The 21,720-nt window shown below is 36.3% G+C and overlaps 1 protein-coding gene across 1 annotated transcript in view; it reads left to right on the plus strand.

Moving 5' to 3' along the window:
* The window catches only part of PTPRQ (protein tyrosine phosphatase receptor type Q), a 136,876-nt gene that overhangs the window by 25,035 nt on the left and 90,121 nt on the right, over positions 1 to 21,720 (plus strand). The window contains exons 19-29 of the mRNA XM_068936374.1: positions 658 to 918; positions 3,890 to 4,050; positions 5,004 to 5,115; positions 5,879 to 6,105; positions 8,633 to 8,702; positions 11,180 to 11,379; positions 12,222 to 12,471; positions 15,887 to 16,015; positions 16,797 to 16,943; positions 18,596 to 18,768; positions 21,242 to 21,452. Coding sequence (XP_068792475.1) covers positions 658 to 918; positions 3,890 to 4,050; positions 5,004 to 5,115; positions 5,879 to 6,105; positions 8,633 to 8,702; positions 11,180 to 11,379; positions 12,222 to 12,471; positions 15,887 to 16,015; positions 16,797 to 16,943; positions 18,596 to 18,768; positions 21,242 to 21,452 — 1,941 coding nt within the window. The remainder of the gene's footprint in view (positions 1 to 657; positions 919 to 3,889; positions 4,051 to 5,003; positions 5,116 to 5,878; positions 6,106 to 8,632; positions 8,703 to 11,179; positions 11,380 to 12,221; positions 12,472 to 15,886; positions 16,016 to 16,796; positions 16,944 to 18,595; positions 18,769 to 21,241; positions 21,453 to 21,720) is intronic.

Consider the following 21,720-nt stretch of genomic DNA (forward strand, 5'->3'; position numbering starts at 1 on the left):
ATAATCCAGCTCTTAATGGGATTATGATAATTAGTATTTTTCAGAAGATTCCAAGCAAGATAAATTAATAATCTTGGAAGACTAATTTTTTAGGAGGACTGTAAATACTTCTTTTTCTAACTGGCTGCACTTCACATATGAATGGAGATGGTATTTGCAAATAAATATCCATGATTTTATGAATATTAATATAACCAAAAGGAGTCTTCTAAAAAGGAAAAAAGGGCTAAACCCTGAGACTAGGCAACTTTGGTGTTTAAGTGAACAGATGAACAATCTTCTGAAATTTTGTATGTATTTGTATTTTGGAAAAGTTTTATTAATCAAATAAAATCAATACTTTTATTTACAAAGAATTCAGTTCTCATTCTGTTTCAGCCATGAGCAATTTAATTTTTCTTACACAATCTCTGATGAGTCTGGAATTCTCTTCCATCGACTACATGGTGCATAAAGGAGATGTAAATTCAAGTTCTAGCCTTGTAATAGCATAACTGCACTGGCAGCTCTAAATCTATACAGACGTGCTTCTAAAATTTGCATTAATATTTCATAAAACTATGAGCCTTCATTTAAATAAAAGAACTTTAAAACTTTATTTTGTTATATTTTAACAGCTATATATTAATTTTTTTATCTCAATGATTTTTACTGTAGAACCAGCTGGGATATGTGGTCTGGCATTAAAAATGGTTAATACTTCCTCTGCAACTTTAACGTGGAATCCAACCACGACTAACTTCACTTCTTATAAAGCATCTTTATCAAACACCACCTTTATAAAGAAGTTTATGATTCCAGGAGTACTGACTGACTTCAGTATTACAGACCTGACTGCTGGGGGCATTTATAATTTCACACTGCAAAGACTAAGAGACAATATTGAAGGAGCTTCTGCTTTCATTGAAATTGTAGCAGGTCTGTATGGCGTCTTACTTTCTCTCTTTGATGGGGAATGATACCTGTCAGTTTCAGTGTACATTTGTCTTTGTACATCTCACTTTGTTGAATAACGTGGGAATTTAAAGAGATCTTTCATGTAATAGTTTGTTGTGGTAGGAGACATGCATCATTTAGACCCTCTTCAACTTGTATCTATAGGTATGCTACCAAAAACCTAAATTCTTTAGGTGTGCTGCCTTTCTTTTGGCTATTTTAAATATAGTCATTATTTTTCAGGTGTTCATCCTGTAAAGAGTTGTGCACAACCTGAATTTTACCTTATCTGATTTCAGCAGATTTTTTTTCACAGTGAGTGAAGTTAAGCAGGTTTACAAATGTTACAGATCATAAATTATTCAAGGACTGTTTCTTACTGGATACAACTTAATGGGATGAGATCTGAATCTTGAAATGTGTGTATGCAGTCTACTGTAATGTCATAATGTAAAATGCAGGTGACATTTAAGGGACAGGAAGATGGTGATACCAGAACTATCTCAACCAATTCCTGCTTTCTTGTACTACTTTTTATACATTTATCTGTCACAATAACATGATGATATGACAGAGACCTGAGAAGTGCTGGAAATTTTCAATGATTGACATGCAGTTGTATGTCTACCTTTGGGCATCAGTCCTTGACAGACTTTCAGTGGTGCTTCTCCTTTGTCTTTCCTGAGCACAGGGACAATACTGTGAGGGGAATGAATCAGGAGGTCAAAGAGAGCCTTCAAAATACAGAGACACAGGCTTGAAAGTCTTTAAATTTGCTGTGAGATAATGCCTTGAAGGCAAAACTATGAAGAAAATATCTTGCGTACCTTTGAAAGTACCTTTAGTTGCAATTAATTATTTTTTCCTAATGCAGGGAAGAGTTAATTCTGCTTGGGTGACCTAATAAGGCATGCTTTTCCTTAAACATCTTAAGATTACATTGGGATGCTGAGCCTGCTGGTTTATAATGCTTAGCTTTAGAAAAATTAACACATCCTAGTTATATTTTGCAATTCCTATTCACTGATATATCTGCTCAACCTTAACTAATTCTTAATACACTTTCTCAGAGTATATATTGCAAAAGTTGAGCAGGTGAAATTTGCAGGAAAGTGTTCTGACTACTCTTTACAGAAATGTTCTGGAAAAAAAAACAGCCACTAGCTGATAAGAGGTGTGTGTGCGTGTGCATGTGACGGAGAAGAAGATTGTAGAAGACCGGGTGCATTGAGACCCAGGTGAACCAGGTTCACATCTTCAATCCCTGATGTTGTGGTTAAATCCTGCCAAAGGACAGAACTGAGGCTTTTGTTCTGCATCAGTGGAAAGAGTAGTCCTCAGTCATGCGATAATAGTAGGAAGGGCAATAACCCTTGGGGCTAAATTTCCTTCTGAAGTATTCAGAAATCTCTGTGCAGACATTTCTACGCTCACTTTTACTGCTGAGTCAGAAGTAATTCAGCTGAGGTAAAGAGATGACTTCAAGTATTGTGATAACTAACTGTACACTCAGATTAATCATGGGTATGTATAAGACTTTTACATGCATAAAATCCAGCATTAGAGGAAGATGAGATGATGAGTGCTGGGGAAATAATAGTGTTAATGATAATAGTAGGACATTAAAAGTAGAGTATAATAGAAGGAGGAAATTATGCTCTCAGTTACATTCGTGCACCTTCACATATATTACTATTTTTTTTGTTGTGGTTGATATTAAAATAAAGCAAGAAGCTAAAATCGTATATCAGAAAAATGCAGATAGAATATAAAATATGAAGGTAATATTTTAATATATGAATATATGAAATGGAATATGCTATGGCAGAGCTGGAGGAGTCGGTGTGAAAATTCTGCAACTTTGGACAGTCAGAGAGAAGAGAACATGAAGGATATATTATATTCTAAGGAGATTTGCAGTAGATAAGAAATGAGTGGAGCTCTTTCAGGGTAGAAGCAGTGATATTCAGGCTGAGCAGAATGATATTAGGATTTGAACAGTACTAGAAGGTTTAGAAAATGGCAATAACTTGAATCAAGACTTGCATAGAAACATGTTGCTAAAGGAGTCAGAAGACACTGCAAGGGCAGTGGTGAATTTGAAACGTGGCGAAAAGCATCATGAACGGGTATGCTCTGGGAGTTATACATAGGGACAGCTGTTAGCTAAGCGTACTTTACAAAGAAGGGAGAGAGAGAGACGCACGGCTATAAGTTTTGCAGGTGGATAAATTATACTTAATGCTAATTCTATTATCATTATTTAGATATGTAGATTTTTTAAAGATAATTTTTAATGATCAGTTAAGAGGCTTAAATCTTGTTCATTATTAGGCCTTGAAGAGGGTGATACAGATTTAAAGATCCATTTAAGGGCAGAAAAAAGAAGAGAATGAGAAGATGTGACAGAAGCAGGTGGAGACTAGGCTTGATGGAGTGCTGAGGGGAAACATATTGTGGTTATTTTGGAGTAAAACATCCAGATTTTGGGAACGTAACTCACTAGACTGGAATAATTGAGATTGAGAATATATGAAAAGTATAAAAGAGTAATAACCCTGGGGCAAGTAACAGAACAAACGCAATCTGTATGTTGAATTTGAACAATAGCACTAGTTATTACAGCGATAGTGCCAGCTTTAAAGTTGAGTCCGGCAGAAATACCAGGACCGTACAGAGATTCTTTGTTAACCCAGTACTGGGCAGAGATACCTGAGCTTGCTCTCCGCAAGTTGGGATATCTACATGGCATAGTTCGGAGATTATCAGTCAAGTCTCAGAGGCAATATAGCAACTGGAGTATAACATACTGTTCTAGCCAGGCTAATTAGCAATTATCTTTCATGTAGTAAGTAAATTGTTCTTGGATGCTTTTATATTCAGTTCTAATTAGTGATGTATTTGTAATGGATGCTTTTAAGTTAATGTTTATTATTCTACAATTCTCTTTCAGAACCTGCAAAGCCAGAAGGTCTTAAATTCTTCAATGTTTCATCACATTCTTTTTCATTGTATTGGAGAGTACCCTATGGACATGTAGACAAATTTCATGTGGATCTTATTCCTGATCATGGTTCTGTTGTTATCCTAGATCTTGGAGCTACGGAGTATCAAGTATGTGCTTTTCTTAACAGTGCTTGGATGGCCAGCTTATGCTTATGCACTGTGCTGATGAGGAATCCTTTGCTAATCCAAGCTTTCTTCCTTAGCTGTTTAACATAGATATAAATATGAAAGCATTAATGCGAACTTTGTGAAAGCAAACTTCAGCATCCAGAGTTTGTTACCTTAACAACAGTTATTGAATATATTTTTTTTAAGTCTGCTATAAAGATACAGCCAGTCATCCAAGGGTTCATGAATAGTTTAACAAAGGAAGGGCAGAGCTATTGAGTAATACAGGCTCATTAATTGTGTACTTGCCAGGAAGATCTGGCCTTAAATCATTCATGCAGGCAACACTTCGCTGCTAAGCCATCAAAAAGAAATAGGAGCACTTTTTGATTCTACTGTCTGAAAAATATAATAATATTCATAATAATGGCTGTTCTGGTTGTTTTGCTTTTGTATTTTATTGGAGCTGCAAAGATACAGGTATTTTATATAAATGCTTGCTAAAAAGTTTCTAATTATGTTTATTTAAGATAGGCTAGCTTAACCATTAGAAACCTGGAAGTTTTTTAGACTGTTATTGTATTTATTCTTTCCGAAAGGGATTTTAAGTGCTTCGTAGGTACTTAGATAACATAGTGATGATGATATAGAAAACCCTTTATAGATAAACTGATGGACAGGTGATTCTGTGATAAAATTAATAGTTAATTTTATTGTTCTTTAATATTGAATGTTATTCAAGTCTTATGATGGGTAGTTAAATAAGACAGCAAAATACTATCCTGTAGCTAATGAATGTAAACTACTATCTTTACTGTTGTAATACCTGCTGTGTTTCTAAAAGCGTATTAAAACATCCTCTTCAGTAATATAGGGCTTACACTTTCTTTTTTTTCTTCCCTATGTTCATGATTCCTGGTCAAAGATTTAATTAAATCAATATCATATTTTAGGCTGATTTTTCTAATACTGTTCCTGGAATGACATACAATGTGACAGTTTCTGCAGTGTCTTCTTCAGTATACAGTTCGCCTGCCAGTAGAACGGTGACAACAAATGTGACCAGTGAGTTAATAATAACTGCTTAAATTTTATTGATTTTTTGTTACCTATGCTTTGTTATGTTTACTGTATGCACAGTAATATCTAAAAAATGATAAATAGTTATGAGTTTGAACAGTTACCGTAATTTTTCATCTCCTTCAGCCATAAAAAAAAAAATATACTGAATCTGAGTGTTCTGTAAGAACAGAGGAATTTCTCTAATAGATGTTTTTAAGAAGCAGCCCTGGATGTGACTAGTAGTTGCATTAAATCTTTAGCTTAGCTATTTTAAAAAAAGCATAGTGGTAAAGAATTTATAAGCTTTTAAAAAATCAGCTATTATGTTATTTGTAAAATGCTTACCCCAATTTATACATACCTGTAGGCATGTGAGACTTTTCAGATAAATATAGCCATTATCTGACCCAATTTGGAAAATAGTGCAGTATGCTTTTGAATGGTTTTAGTGAAAGGACATGAAATTAAGTATGCTGTAATATCTCAGATACTAAAATGGCATTAAACGCTATTTTGTCCATGAAGATGTTGAGCATTGCATATTTTACATTCTTAGAAAATAATGTTCCTGGTGCTCCAAAATTCATTTAATTATTTTGTAACCGTACAAAACAGTACATTAGTACATTAGTCCTCTGTAGTTTTATTGGTTTATGCTGACAAAATGCTGACAAATGATTTAATATTTGTATAATAGCTGTGAAGATGTCTCCCTAGCTATTTGGCAATTTAATTAAAGACTCTTTTTTTTTTTTTTTCTTTTAAGATCCTGGGCCCCCTTTGTTCCTTGCAGGTGAAAGAGTGGGCTCTGCTGGCATTCTGCTGTCGTGGAATACACCATTGCATCCAAATGGGAGGATTCTGTCCTACATTGTTAAATACAAAGAGGTCTGCCCATGGATGCAAACGGCTTATACACAAGTTACAACAAAGCCAGATAGTTTGGAAGTTCTTCTTACCGATCTTAACCCTGGAACAACTTACGAAATTACGGTAATTCTTACCGATCTTAACCCTGGAACAACTTACGAAATTACCCTATGAATGTCTTTTGGTATTTTGAATTTTGATTTATTGTATACTGTGTGAGATTATAATAGATGCATAAAATATTTTTGAAGCACCTTGCTAATTACTGTTGTTATGTAACAAAATATATTAGCCAGGCATTTATTTACTGTAATAGTTTTAAAATCTATTTTAAATCATTTCCAGCCGGAAGTGCACCAAAAAAATCTCTTCTGTTACTACTCCTGCTGACATTTGGCATTATGTGGTAGACAGTAAGGGCAAAGGGTAGAATTTTCAAAAATATCTAAATCCCTCTTCACTGAGATTTAATCTTTGAAACCACTGATATGCTTTGTATATTACACTTCAATTTCTAAATCACCTACAGCCAAATCCAAAAAAGCATGTAGGTGCTTCATTCCTACTTTGATTTTAAACTTAGTTAGCTTAAGAAGGAGTTTGCTTGCCTAAATGTCCATTTAGATTTAGCCTGTAAGTGCCTAAGCCTGGTTTCCTTAAGCCTAAGTATTTTACCTGGTGTCATCTCCTGAAATAAAAATATCATACTTTTCTGTTTCCTTTCCATAGGTATTTACTGCTTGAATATCCACTGTCATAATCAGTACATTTATTTTCATAAGTTCTGTATATGCAGTGTGTTTACATTAAGATTAGGCACTCCTGATGCGTGTCTGAACTCTTCAACAACGAATGACTTCAGATGGACAGAAATAAACTATTATCTTCTTGGCAGTACTATTGGCATAGTTGATATTTTTACCATGCAAACTTTTGTATATTTTTGTCACAACTTTGAGTTCTTTTGAAACTGCACATCTCAAATGGGAGACTTTCCATGTTCCTCTTAATTTTCATTTTCCTTTCTGGACCCTTTCTACAATGCCTATTTTGCGATGAGATAACAAAAGATTATAAAAGTACTCCAGGTGAGGAAATCTGTTTAGATTTATTTAGTAATATTCTACAATTGCCAGTATTTTTGATTGCCTGCCACCCCCCAAAGATCTCCAGGTAATTTAATTAGCTATTAATGTAGAATTTGTCAAAGCATAAGGGCAGTTCAGGTGATTCTTTCTGTGATACTGAAGTGGGTAGGGTTGGCTGAAGTCACCTGGTGTGTGCATGCATGGGGGTGTGTGTGTATGTGTGTGTGTGTATGTGCGTGTGTGGTAGAGGAAGGAGCTGCTCAGAGATGCAGATTGTTCTCCCATCAAGCAGAGTGTTTATAGGCATCTGCATCTCTTTGCGTCCTGGATCAAATCTTCCCCCGTGACCTCATATTTCTTCTCTGTACTTTGTTTGCCTTTGCTTAGTGCCTTTATTTAAATATTTTTAGCATCTTGTGAAAGGCGCACAAAGTAGTGCTGACAAGTGATTAGAATGTTCTTCGTTTCTATTCTGCTGGCTGCTTCCACTCTCTTTGCCGCTATTATCCTCTGCCTGTGCCTGTCACTTCTGCCACGACCCACACATCACTTTGCAATTCTGCCCTTTCTCCCCTGTCTTCCCTGCAGTTTGCACTGTCAATTTCTTCTGCACAGCTGCCACACTTTTGCTCCCTGCTAATGCAGAGGGGAGATGACTCTGCCTCAGTTTTAACCTTGCTGGAGAGCTATGTGCTTTTGTTTTTTCTTTCACACACTTCTCACGATCATTGTTGGAATTGTTAGCATCTATTACCTTTGTTGCCTCTGTCAATTCTTTTCAAAATAAATAGGAAAACTTTATTCCTCTTTCCTTCTAAGTCGGATTGACTGTTGCATACCATGGTCCATCACTGAGTCAAACTGTCAGAAAGTCATATTCAGCAGGGCTAATTGCATCTGTTGTTGTGTTTACCTCCACATATTCTGCCACAGTCTCAATTTACTGCCCTTCCAGGTGGGAGACCAGGCTATGATCGTAAACACTGAGACATATCCAGCATACACTGCTTCCACAGTTCCCTGACCTGCTGACTTTTCCCCCGTTCCAAAGACATGCTTTCCTAGAATTTCTCCTCTGAGGGAGGTTGACCTGCATGTCTTTCTTATCTGCATCTTTCTTATCTACTTCAGGAGTTCAGGATATAAAAGAGAACCTATTTCTATTTCTTATCTGTTAAGTTGCAAGGGGAGTGAAATAGGAACAGGGTAGCAGTTGTTTTCTTAGCTTATAAAACTGAGGGACTTGTAAGGAAAAGGAGTGTTACTGATGTTATTCGTGCTGTTGACTTTAACATAACACAGGGACTCAGCATTTTTGAAGGGTGGATACGTGCACATAGCCTTTTTGTTAACTGCATTACACTGTATGACGATTTTTACATTGTATTTTTTCACTTTTAAATGTTGAGTGTAAGTTAAACAGCTAGGAAAAGCATATTCATTTCTATGTTTAAGAGTTCAAAAGCTCTACAAGATGAATCTTTGTGTATCCTTAAGATATGCGTAGTCCCTGGCACTTTACATCCTATAGGTTCTCTAATGTAACTTTTTTTTTGTTGTAGGTTGCTGCTGAGAACAGTGCTGGTGTTGGAATATTTAGTGATCCCTTTCTTTTTCAGACTGCAGAAAGTGGTAATGTTAATAAAGCTGCTAATTATTTTAGTTAAAGCTGCTTTAATTTATTCAGATAAAGTATCCCTGACATTTTTTCTTTTATACTTTAACACATTCTTATATATTTAGAGGAAAATCCTTATTCTTTCCTTACTCTCTCACTCAGTGGAAAAAGTACATTTTCATCCTAGATGCTTGTTACAGCATTTAGGGTGTTCACATATGGGTTTCTCATATGTAAATTTTGTTTCTCTTTGGGTTCTCTTATGGCGGGTTCAAGGTAGGTTGCTTCCAGAAAGCAAGGTCAGAGGAGAGCAGAGCTACCCCTAAGTAGCACCATCAGCTGTTGCTTACACCAGTACTGGAAGACAGACTTTGCTGTGGGATTCGCACTTGTGCTGCCTCCTGGCGTCAAACCGCATTTCTTGAGTTTAGTGCTGGAGTCAAGTATCTGCCCTAAGTCCAACGCAGAATATATTTTATTAAGCTTTTACTTCTTAATTTGGAAACTAAAAAGTCAGAAGTATAATGCATGACTGAAATGAAATGTTTTGCATTTTTTTGTATAAAAACTAATTACAGTCTAAATTTCCATATTCTTTATTAACTTACAAGTTTGTAGTCTTGCTCTTGCCAGCACAGCAGGAGCAATTCAGCCTTGGCCAAAGGGCTGGCAGTAGGCGAATTATGAGAGGTTAAATGGATGTCAGTGGAATATGGAGTTCATGATGCTGCGAAGGTGAACGTCCCTCCATGTCTGGGGCTCCTGTTTGGTTTCTGTAGCAGTGCAAACCGCAGAGTGCCAAGCCTCAGTTAATGGCAGGAAATCATCACTCTGCATAGATTTGTGTTCTTAGAACTCCAACACTTCTGAGATAACTCAGTGACTTATGAAACCAAGTATGTGAAGGGGTAGTAAGTTTGCCACATGCAGCTGGGCATTATTCTTCACTGTGCTTTGCAAGTTATTGCTGGTGGAGAATGATATTTCAGTGGGCTTGTCTTACTCAAGTTTGACAGGACAGCACTGTAGCATTTCTCCATATGAGAACATTAGCTCTTTGCTTTTTGATACATCTTTGCTTACACATTTATTAAAGGTAGAAACACTTATAATAAAAGCGTAGCTGGGAGATCTGTTCAAATGTGAGGTCAGAGCTGTTTTGTCACTGACACTACATTCGACTTTCACTTTCTCCTTACCTTTCTCTTTAACCCTAGCTCTATTGGTTAAAGAAACCCTAACCCCTTGGTCAAAATGAATAGGTACAGTCTAAAATAGCAAAGTTAACCAAAAGAGATGATTATTTAAATATAAAGGACTTTGTTACAGCAAGTTCTCAACGAGTTGATAATAATCATGTCTCCTAGTCCAGGAGGGAAAAAAAAAAAAAAGCAAGATCTGCAAAGAAACTCTATACATAAGGCCCTACTTCAGCAGGGCCTGGGGCTTGGAAGATTTGTTTCAATTTAGCTAGGGAAGATCCTCTATAACTGTGAACGTATATGTACTTGTATATTTTTAATGCAATATACTCCTTTTCTGCATAGTACCAAGGCCAGCTATCGCAGGACATGCTACTGCACATGCCATACAGACAGGACTGAGAGAGAGCTGCAATGCTCTAATTCTTAGGCAGGAGAGTTCAGATAGTCACATTAACTTCTATATGTTTACCTTACACAAGCATTTAAAGTCTCATTTAGATGCTTCGTCCCATTCCTTTGTACTGTGATTGATACTAATGCTCTGACACAAATTCCTGAAAACTTTCACGGATACAAAGAACAGCATTTCTACAGTTACAGTGAATATTCAAATTTAATTGAACTTTTAAAAGCTATCAAAAATGTGCATCCAGCTGAAAAGGTGACATAGGTAAAGTGATATAGAACTCCCAATGCTGTCATATGCTCTTAAACAAACAAAAAAGGGGCAAACATATATGCTTTAATCTCTTTCAGCTATAGCAAACTTGTTTGCTGCTTCTGATAGTAGATATTTCTAGGAAGAATTTTAAGGTGACCAAACAAATTGCTATATTATTATAAGACTGAGTATAACTGTAAATCTCATTTAAGCTAGAGTGAGAGAGAGCTGGTTGCATATCGCTTACTTTGCATGTGTGTGCAAATGGCTGGCATTTCTTTGTTTCAGCATTTGGAAGTTAGAAATGGGGGCATTACAAATAAAAATTGTACAAGTTCTTTTTTGATACTTTGAATTAGAGTGAATTGATAGTAGAGTGGATATGGAAAGGGAAGAAGAAAAAAATACAAATACAGGCCATTAATTGGTCTAACTCGAATGACTAAAAGCTAAGATTACAGGAAGTAGAAGAGCAGAAACCCTTAAAATGTAGTAGATGCCTCGGGTACTGTAGTACTGAATAATAATGTCACTCATTTGACACCTGGATAGATTTAATTCTGAAGTACACATTAACTGAGAAGAAAAAGTATTTCTCACTGCTTTTGTATGTTTTGTTTCTAAGCTCCGGGGAAAGTCGTGAATCTCACAGTTGAAACCTTAAATTATTCAGCTGTAAATCTGATATGGTTTCTCCCTCGGCAACCAAACGGAAAGATGACTAGTTTCAAGATTAGTGTGAAACATGCAAGAAGTGGAATCATCGTGAAAGATGTCTCTGTAAAAGTAGAGGATCTTCTGTCTGGGAGGTTACCAGAATGTAATGTAAGTGTTTGTTACAAATTTTTAAATTAGAAATAGGCTCAAGCCACAGGAAATAGTTTTATATTTGAATTTTGAGAGGTAAAAAAGTTTCGAGGTTTTCTTTTCAGAACCATCCCAAACCTTTTACAGACTGAAGCCCAAGCAGGTTATACTGGGTAAAGAAAAGCCTTTCTGTCTGAAATAGGTTAAATGGAATACTTTTTCTTGAAAAGCTCAGTTTAATCAAAGTAAAAATGTTAAGGAAGGTCAATTTCCATGATATTTTTTCACAGAAAATGGTTAAGTAAATAATTCCAGTTTTTCATGCCTCATTTGGATAATTCTTAGCGTTCAATTTGAAAAGCTAAGAATTGGTTTCTTGGCTGTGGATCAGGAACCTCCTATCTAATCTTATGCATTAGGTATGCTGTATTTGTGTATATATACACATATATGTGTATGTATGTGTATATATGTGCATATATATATATTATATATATATATATATTATATATGTGTGTGTTCTTTATGTATTTATGATGTAAAAGGACCTCATTAAGGCACTTTTCAAAAGGGTGGTGAATGGAATCTGAGAATAATTATATGAAGATGCGAGTTGCTTCCGTACAATCATATTTGAGATCTTTTGCAATAATGAAGGGAACTATAATACTGTCACTAACAAGTTGTTAGCAACGTCAGCTAATGAAATGATAACCTGAATTTGGATGTTGAAGTATAAAAAGGATTACCAATTTTAAGTGATTTTGTTTCAAAGGGTTTCTGCCTCTTTTTGGCCTACATATACTTAGAGTTATAGGTTATGGATTTGGCCTACCATGTTTCATATTTTGTCTTTATAGGATAACAGTGAATCATTTCTGTGGAGTACTACCACTCCTTCAACTACTTTTGGCAAATCCACAATTCCTTCACGGACTACCGTTACACCAAGCACAGTAGCATCTAGTCAATTGAGCTCTGTTTGGAATGAACCAATTAGTTTTGTTGTAACTAACCTCAGACCATATACCACCTATCTTTTTGAAGTCTCTGCAGTTACCACTGAACCAGGTTACATTGACAGTGCAATTGTCCGGACACCAGAATCAGGTATATACTGAAGAGTTATGTTTCAATATAGTTCAGTTTGAATCGGTCTTTTGTGTTGTGGACTTGTACTTACCTGCATGCTTAATTTTATCTGATAGAATCAACTGAAAGTGTCCATAATTGTTAATGTATCTAATAATGTAAAGAGGGAATGCAGTTTTAATGGAAAGTCAAAGATGTCAAAGTAAGCTAAGGACAGATAATTTTTTCCTTAATTTTATGAAAACCTCAGCGTAATTGAAGAAGAATTGTGATTAATGGCTCAATGGAAGGAGTACTAATAATAAAGATGGAGAGAGAAAAACATGTGAGGTGTGGTACTGAAAAACTACCCTGTGTGTTATCTACGTGGCAATGAACTTAAAGCTTCCTTGCCTTTGTGGAAAAATAAGTAGCATAAGGAAATCTCCTTTACAGTGGTCTCAATGGACCTGTTGCTAAAAGTTGTGCAGTGCTAAAGAAAACTCTAAACACAAGGGCACCTGATTCTGGTTTACTTGAAATACACTGAGAAGTTAGGATTGGAAGTCAAGATTGTCCAGGAGCAAGAGTTTTATAATAGTTTAAGTAATGGACAATGTCTTGGAAGGGTGTGTTTCTAGGGGAATGTTATTTTGGCTTTTCTGTTTGAATGTTATTCTGTTTGCTAGTACATCAGCCTTTCATCTGGCACAGTTTGATGTTTCTGGGTTCCCCTTTCATATGTCAGAATTCATAGCGCTTTTCAGATGAAAAGTAATTCTCTCCTAGCACCGTTCATTTGAATGGCTTTGCTAGAATTAGTTTTCAGTTCTGTCTAGAGTAAAGGAAGTTACTCTAGACAGCATAGTTTCTCTAACAACTTCAGGGCTGCTTTCCAATTTAATTTTTTTTTTTTTGTTAACATCCTAGGATAGGTGCATAGGCTAATAAGAAAATCTTGAAGAGTGATAGAAAGGAAGCTCATCCAGAAGGGCTTAGTTCTGCCAAATGAAAACAAAAATGTCAGCTGTTTGAAAGATAAGATCTTCAGTCCTTGCTTACCAGGTGCCTGTACAGTACTTTATGGTCTGGGGAAAGGGATTTTGGCAGACTGGTCAGGTGGGTGGATGCATGATGTACGCAGACCCACCAGCACACCCAGAATAAGCCCAGATGACTCAAGTCTCGGTGAGTCTTTCCTCTTAGAAGCACTCAGGTGCACCTGAGCTTCTGGATCCAGCTAGATTAGATCTTTGCCTTATAAACATGCAGGTGCTTGCTAAAGTGCTGCCTTGTGGGTCTTGCATGTTCGTTTAGGTCATGCCCGGCTTCCTTTTCTGAAACTGATGATAGTGTTGGTTGGTGATTTCTTGGGAAGGCATTATGAATTAATAGACTTTTTGCCTCATGATTTTTCTTTTTCTCATTTTTGTTTTGCTTCAGTGGGAGAAAAGTTTTTAAGTGTTGATGTTCATATATAGCCTTTATAGTATAGTTATGGTTTAGGAGTGTTGCTTTGCGATTTTAACAACCCACACTATGCCACAGTATGAAGCACCATCATCCAGTCTATCTCTAATTACTGGAATCCACTTTCCTTTTCCAAATGTCTTGATTGTTCAAGAGTCTCTTTAGCGTCACACTAACCGCATTGCCAGTTGCTAGTTTCTCCTGTGACCAAAATCTCGCATTTCAGGTACTTTCTGGAGCATCTGAGGTGAGTCTTGAGGGAGAGAAATCAATGGATTTGTGATAGTTTGTGATAGCAGATGGGAGGACAGAGAGCACATCTATTTCAAATCCCACATTTCCTGCTCACAAAGTAGAACGGCACTGATTTGTTGTCATGCTAGCCCATCTGGCCACACAGGTGAAGAAGATACATGCCCCTACTGTAAAGCTCATTGAGGTTCCATTTTAAAATTATTTCTGTTCCCTCCAACAGAATTTTCTGAACTGGACTGAAGCTCTCTCGTGTTCCTGGCAAAGATGGATTTTTTTTTTTCTTTTTTAAAGAAAAGGCTACTCCTTTAAAGCATTTTGAAGTGGAGCATTATGAATATAAATTATATTGCAATATGTGTGTAAAAACCAAGCAGGCATGAATGATTAAGTTCTCACTACTAACTAATAGCTAGCATATTTTTCAGGAGTAACAGAAGCTTTCTTTTTCCTTCATTGGTAGAGTTCTTATTTTGACAGTTTCCTTGATAGAAAATAATTACCTTTTTTTTTTGATATTTTAGTTACTTTGGATATTGTTATAAATTTTATTATCTCTTCCAGCTAATGAATTTTTCCAGCTTTACAGGCAAACTGAAAATGGCTGGGCTGTCTCCAGTGTAGTCAATATTCCTGGAAACTTCCATGATGTACTTTAGCTTTTAAAAATGACAATGCTTTTAAAAAGTAATATGTGAGTTAAATTGCACATGATGCTTACAGGATCAGCCTGCCTCTCCATGTTGGCTTATAACTGAATGTTATGGGAAAAGTAATTGGCAAAAACATGCACAGATGATCAGAGTATTATTTTTGATGTATTGAAGTCACAGATACATCAGGCATAATTTCTTTTGTAGTTTTGACCTATTATCCATTACTTTTTTTAGTGTTATGCCTTATCTGACCCAGTTTCAAAACAAAATCTTACTGCAGTTAGACGCTTCAAAGCGTATATAAAAAACTGATTTTCACAGTAGTCTTTGTCAAGAGGTTTCAATAAGCTTCCTTTGGTATTCGGCATTTTTGAACATCAGGATTTTTTACTCTGTACAGATGAAAACAGCTGCACATCCATTAGTTGTCTTTGGATTCAGTTTTGCCTCTCAATAACAATCTCTCTGTAATTTACCAACACAGCAAGTTATCCTTTAAAAAGGACAGGGATCTAATTCTGCAATCACTTGAATACGTGATTCATTTACTTTATGTGAATAATTCCATGAAAAGAAAAGATTACTCAAGTAGGTAAAATTTTTGAAGGCTTAATTATTTCCAGCTCTGCATTTTGGATAGCAATCTCATTAGTGCTATCAGATACCTTCAATATGACATCATCTCAAAATGAAAAAAGAACCTGTATATGGAAGAAAAACTTATCTGATGTGAGTTGTATATTGCTGAGCATCACAGTAGTGTCTGAGCATCTTCTGTATGTAATCTGTATCATGATGAAGTCCATATTAGACTTAGTAGAATCGCTGCCACCTCTTTCTTTAAAGATTACTTACACTCTCCTAGCTCTCTTGATAGATATCTTTTGCCATCACTGCCTAGGGAAAAGAAAGTAAGTTAAATAAAAATAAGTCATTTTAGCGAGATGTGCTTTTAGTGTAACTTTCCCTCAGTTTATTTAATGTTTAAGTTTAAAATGAATCATCTAACATGTGGTTCTGGAAAACTCTTAACAGAAGTTATTACATGCTCAAAAGTTTTTCCAATGTTGCTTAAGTTCCAGAAGATCCACCACAAAATTTTGCCAAGAGCAACGTTACAGCAAAGTCTTTCTTGGTGACTTGGGACCCACCAGCCATAGTAACAGGGAAGTTTAGTTATCGAGTTGAGCTGTATGGACCATCTGGTAAGTCTGGGTGGATGAGTTTTTTTTTTCCTTTTTGTTCCTGTGATTATTTTCTTACACTTGCATTCTAGTGTCACTAGCAATCAAGAATGAATATTTGAAAGTAGTGGTACTTATTCTTTTCACTAATATACTTGTTGATAGTTCTTAGGTAATTTGCCACGGAAAAGTCTGCCCATTGTAAGAATGGGTATATATTGACATTTAATGTCAGAAATTCCCAAAACTGGAGGAAACCAACTGTCCTCACTCTTTCAGAGAGATAACAGCTAAGCTCTCAGTTGAGTTAGGATGCTTGTGTATTCAAATCATCTGTACCTTACTGTTACTTTTTTCTTGTTCTACTAAATAAGGATTTCTGGGGGGTTTTCTGGGGGATGTAGTATACCATCAGCTATGTGAATCTGCTTTGGTGTTACTGTAAATTTTTAAACTCAAACATGTGTAGCTAAAGAAGATATTTAAGTGCATATAGTTAAATAAGAAGTTAATGAGCTATTTACTAATGTTTTAATGGGCTCTCACAGGAAAAGCAGTAGAAATTAATTTATAAACAAAAAAATCCCTCCTCTTAAAACCCATACCTCTTCAGATGGTATTTTAGTATTTTTTTCAGACATTCAATATTATTTGAAATGAGATTGCTGCTGAAATATGTTTTCATAAACAAATCTGGCTTTTTGTTGTTCATCATCCTGAAAAGTAGCTATATTCAGTATGAGAAAATGGCTCACTGTTTTTATTTTTGAGCTAGAATCTTGTTTTTTGTTTTTCATTCCAGGTTATATTCTGGATAATAGCACAAAAGATCTGAAGTTTGTGTTTAGTAGCCTTGTGCCTTTTACAGCATATGATGTCTATGTTGGTGCTGAGACAAGTGCTGGGGTGGGGCCAAAGACGAAGCTTACAGTTTTCACTCCTGCAGAAGGTAAGTAAGCGTACAGCAATGAAGTAAATTAGCTGTATATGATAACTGCTTTCAGTTTTCCGTTCAAAGCCATTTAGGTATGTTGGAGAAGCAAAAATGGGTGTGTTTCTAGTTCACTTTCAGAAGTCTTTCACAGAAGACGTTAGAGGAATAACAAGCTAATGAAAAAAATTATTTTGAAAAGTTTTTAGGTAGACCTCTTCCTCCATTTCTTCAAGGGCATACTTTATCATGAAATTTATTTGCAATTAGAAACCTTCAAAGATTGTGAAACAAAGGTAGTTTCAGACTGATTAAAAGTAACCATTTTTAGATACAGTAATTAAGTTACATGCCCCTCACTTAGCCGCTAGATGGCAGCAAGTGGTAGAGAAATAACATATTGCAGTATTACATTACTATACTGGTTTGTTGAGCCTTGAATATTTCTTATGAAGCAACTCATGTTTGATTAATTTTCACCAAATCCAGGGCCCCTTGCCAAATCCTAATGGAGCCACTTTTACCAAGGACTGTAGTCCTGAGGCAGACTCAGGACTTGGGAGATCTTGTCCTGGGACAGTCAAGTGGTCGATACTGCCCCAGAACCATGCACTCCAGTGTTTGGAAGTCTGGGCTCACCAGGAGAGACTCCTATGATGGATAGAACTGCAGTTCTAGCCGATAAGTGTGTGAGACTGCATGGAGTTACTGATCTGTACCTGGGGATGCAACCAGAAATATTTGGGAATCACTGTGTAATAGGCAGGCAGATACAACATTGTTTTGTTTCTGTGTTGTGTTTATGCCACACCACACAAAATTAGAAACTCTTTCAGTCACTAATTGCTGGAAGGTTCATTGTTAAAATGTTAATAGTGGGAGGAAACGCCTACACTTACTTGTCTTATTCTTTCCCAGAGTATCTGCTTTTGGCAACTCTCAGAGACAATATACTGAGATGGTCTGCCTCATTACAGCTCTGCTTATCTTCTATCTAAACTCAGTGTCACAAGCCAAAGACTTTTTAGAGTGACATGAAAGACTTAACTTTGATCCCAAATTTACAAACCCTCATTGTGGACGTAATCTCAAGTTCACGTTTTTCTGTGGTATATTAGGAAAAAAGATTTTTCCCACCAAATCTGAATATCGTTCTATTGCATATAAAAGTTCTGGATCTCTGGCAGTCCTGTGTAAAGTACAGTATCATTATTACTGTACATCTAAAGGAGAAATTGACCTGAAACTTATTAAAGAAGTGAGCTGCACAAAATATATCACATTCATTATATTTTCTTTTCCTCTTTTTTACTTCATTCTTGTATATTTCTGATGAATTTAAAATTAAGTTTTAATTTTCAATATACTTGCAGTTCCATATGTTATAAGCTAGCAATGATTTGCAGTGCAGTGACTTCAGTAGAACTATCCTGATTTACATCATCTTAGGATCTGATCAAATTCATACATATGTTATGTATGTCAAATAAATATATCTGTATTTTTAGGAATGTAACTGGTTTGCTAGAAACATCCGAGGTAGCTTTCTACCTGTGCAGAAACAAGTCAAAAGATAAGGCTGTGGAATTTGATTAATTGCTGACAGTACTGAAAAAGTTTGTGATAACTTGAGATGTTTAGTTAAATCAAGTTTTCTCTTGAATATTTAGTCCCAGGTACTGTATCTGATTTGCATCTAGCAGAAGTGGAAGCTACATACATAAAAATTGTTTGGAGGAAGCCACAACAACCAAATGGTATCATTACCCAGTACAGAATTAAAGTACATGTGCAAGAAACAGAGGTGACTTTAGAAAACACTATTCTCAAAGGAAAAATGAAGGTATTTAGTTTTTTTTTTTAGGATGGGTTTCTTTGCTAAATTGGTTTTACTTCTCTGCCTGATGCAGTGGATACGGAATATGGAATTAGTTAACACAGATGAGTTTTCAATGCTTGTATGTACTGCCTTTCCCACCCCACTCCCTTTCTCTGGCTGAGTTTTAAAGAGGTTCCAATACTCCTGTTTTCAGAACATGAAGATCATAAATACTTTGAGAGGAAGTATCCAGAATTTCCTAGCTACTAAAGGCAGGGAGCCACAGCCCTCAATCTTCTTATCTCTTCTAGCCCTATTACACTTGAGTTCTTTGCAGCGCAGGGTGACCTAGCAGTAAGAGTACAGATTTAGATGCCTTGATCAGCATATAGTTGCTCAGGCAGACTCTGAGAAGGTGGGGGCAGGAATCCTATGGAAGAGTGAATTGAACACAGATCTCACATGGCTGGACAAGTGCTCTGCTTGCAAGGCACGTGCCTCCAGAATCTCTGCCCCATCTGCATTCTTGAATTTAAGTAGTTGATACTACATGCTGAACTCCATGAATGGTTATGCATGAATGATATCTGTGCGCACCGATTGGATCAAATATCTTAGAGGACTTATGGTGTCAGTCTGTCTAGTTTCTGAATGTTACGCACGAATGTGCTCTGGATGCTTAGACAGCGGCAGTTCTGAGCATGCAGCACAGAACTGTAGACTTTTAAAGAACATTTGGCTCAAAATGAAGGGATGTCAGGACTGAGTGCCTTCTGAGCGAGGGCTTTTTTGGATCTTAATTTTGAACATAGGTGCCCAAAGCTTGCATTTTTTATTTATTTATTTTTTTAAGACATTAAAGGCATTGATGTCTTCCTTTTGGATCTGACATAGAATCCAAGTTTGTGCTGCAGAGCTCAATGAAGAAGTTTGCTTTCAAGTTCAATGGTATACATTAAAGAGAGCCCTGGAGCCAAACATCAAATAAGGAACAGAGCGGGAAAAAGAATAAGGATCCATTCATTAAACCAGGCAGAGGTCCTTGGAAAACAAAAAGTATATGACTCTATAATTAAAGATTGTATCATGGTACAGACACGGAAAGGATGAAAATTAAATCTGCACAGACATGTTTTAATGCTAGGATTTCCTAATTTTTGAGTTCTTGATTTAGCATCACTGCTGCTTTATTACAGTTTATTGAAAGTGGTTTCCTAATTAAAAAAAGAAAAACGTAACAAACATTATGCTATTTAGAACGCTAGGCACCCCAGCTTAGGCCATCTACAGAATTTGAACTGTGGGATCCACAGTGCTCGCTGTACTCAGTAACTAGTAGCAATAAAGGGCTGTTGTCTTATACGTGGAAAAGCCTCAGAGGTAAAAGATATTTCCATGTAGGTTACTATTTTGCTACAAAATGTTAGTGAAAATGGGGATTATGTAGCTTTTCCTATTGGTATGTGGGTGGGATTAATGCTATATCTCTGATTGTGGTTAATCCCACCTAGTTAGGCATTAAAAAATCTATTTTGCCTTCTCTTCCTCCAGTGTCTGCAGGGAGACAGCTAAAGTGCATTAGTTACATCACTGTAAAACCATGTCTTTCTGGCAGTGAAATTGGCCATATGTGTGTGTGGGGAGTGTTCACAGATGACAGCAAAACAATTTTTTGAGAGACACTGGAGTCCTGGATTTAGGCCTAGATTCTGAAGGGGCCTGTGATCTAATGCTTACACACCATTTTGTACCAGTGCCCTAGGCTCTCCCTTTTCTCTTCTGCTTTCTTTGCTTCCTCTCATGGTAGCTCTTACTCCCCTTCTTATATCCACTTTCATCCCCTTCCAGCCTTTATCTTTTACCTCTTTTGTCCTCCTGACTCCTGTACCACCTGTCTCCCTTCTAGTCTCCCTTTTCCAACATTTACTCCCTTAATTTCCCTCTCCTCTTTATTTCATTAGCTTCTCTTTCTCCCTAACTCCACTTCTCATCTCTTCCTTACCCCTCAGCATTCTAGTCGCCTTTTAACTCATTTTCTTCAGTGCCTAATAAGGGTATTTGAAACCTCCTTGTTTTCAGTGCCTTCAGCCCTACTTTGGAATATGCTCAGTACAAATAGGATCTCCCAGGCTCCAACATCTGTTTATTTAATGTAGCTCCAAGGGTAATACCATTCATTTAAAGGTGTTGCTCTGAAGCATGGGAGCGTTGCAGCTTTAGTATAAAATTTATACTTTAAGTAGCTTAGTATTAACAAAGTGTTTATTTCTAAAATGAATAGTTGTAGGCAACTGAAACGAGAGCTTTTTTCATGAGAAATACTGTATTTTGCAAAGTTAATTATTATTGTAATGAAAGATATGTCAGTTTCCCAACACTTTTATAGTGTGAGTATGTGTATATGCACAAATACGTGAACACTAATTATATATAATAATAATTAACTGATTTAATGATGCCAAGATTTGTGATTTATTTTTGTATTTCTAATTTTTAGTATGCAATTGATTCTTTGGGACCATACATGTTAAGTGAAAACATCAGGCCTTCTCCCACTTGGAATTCAATGGAAACAGCCAATGAATTATATGAAGGCTCAGCTGAAATGTTTTCCAATGTTCAAACAGCTTCCCCAGTAATATTTACAAGTGTATCTGGTGATAATTTGCCTACAATAAATGGAGCTTTAGAATCACACTCTGCTTTGGGTAAGATGTTTAAGATATTTTTCTACCTGCTCCTTTGTCTGAAACAACCTCTGTCATTGTCCCAAATATGATCTTTAGCACAAGATTCAAGCAAATTATGAATGGGTCATTTGCTGGAGTCAGATTTTTTTCACTGCCAAATAACCTTCTGAAGCAAATGGGAATGCCACACAGGCAGGAACTAGCCCCTTTTCACCCAGCTGACCTTCTTCCTAATGAAAGGAGCACCCGAAAGCCATCAGCCAAGCTGCATAGACAATCAGTTATT

The sequence above is a fragment of the Struthio camelus genome, chromosome 1 (assembly GCF_040807025.1).
Source record: "Struthio camelus isolate bStrCam1 chromosome 1, bStrCam1.hap1, whole genome shotgun sequence".
NCBI lineage: Eukaryota > Metazoa > Chordata > Aves > Struthioniformes > Struthionidae > Struthio > Struthio camelus.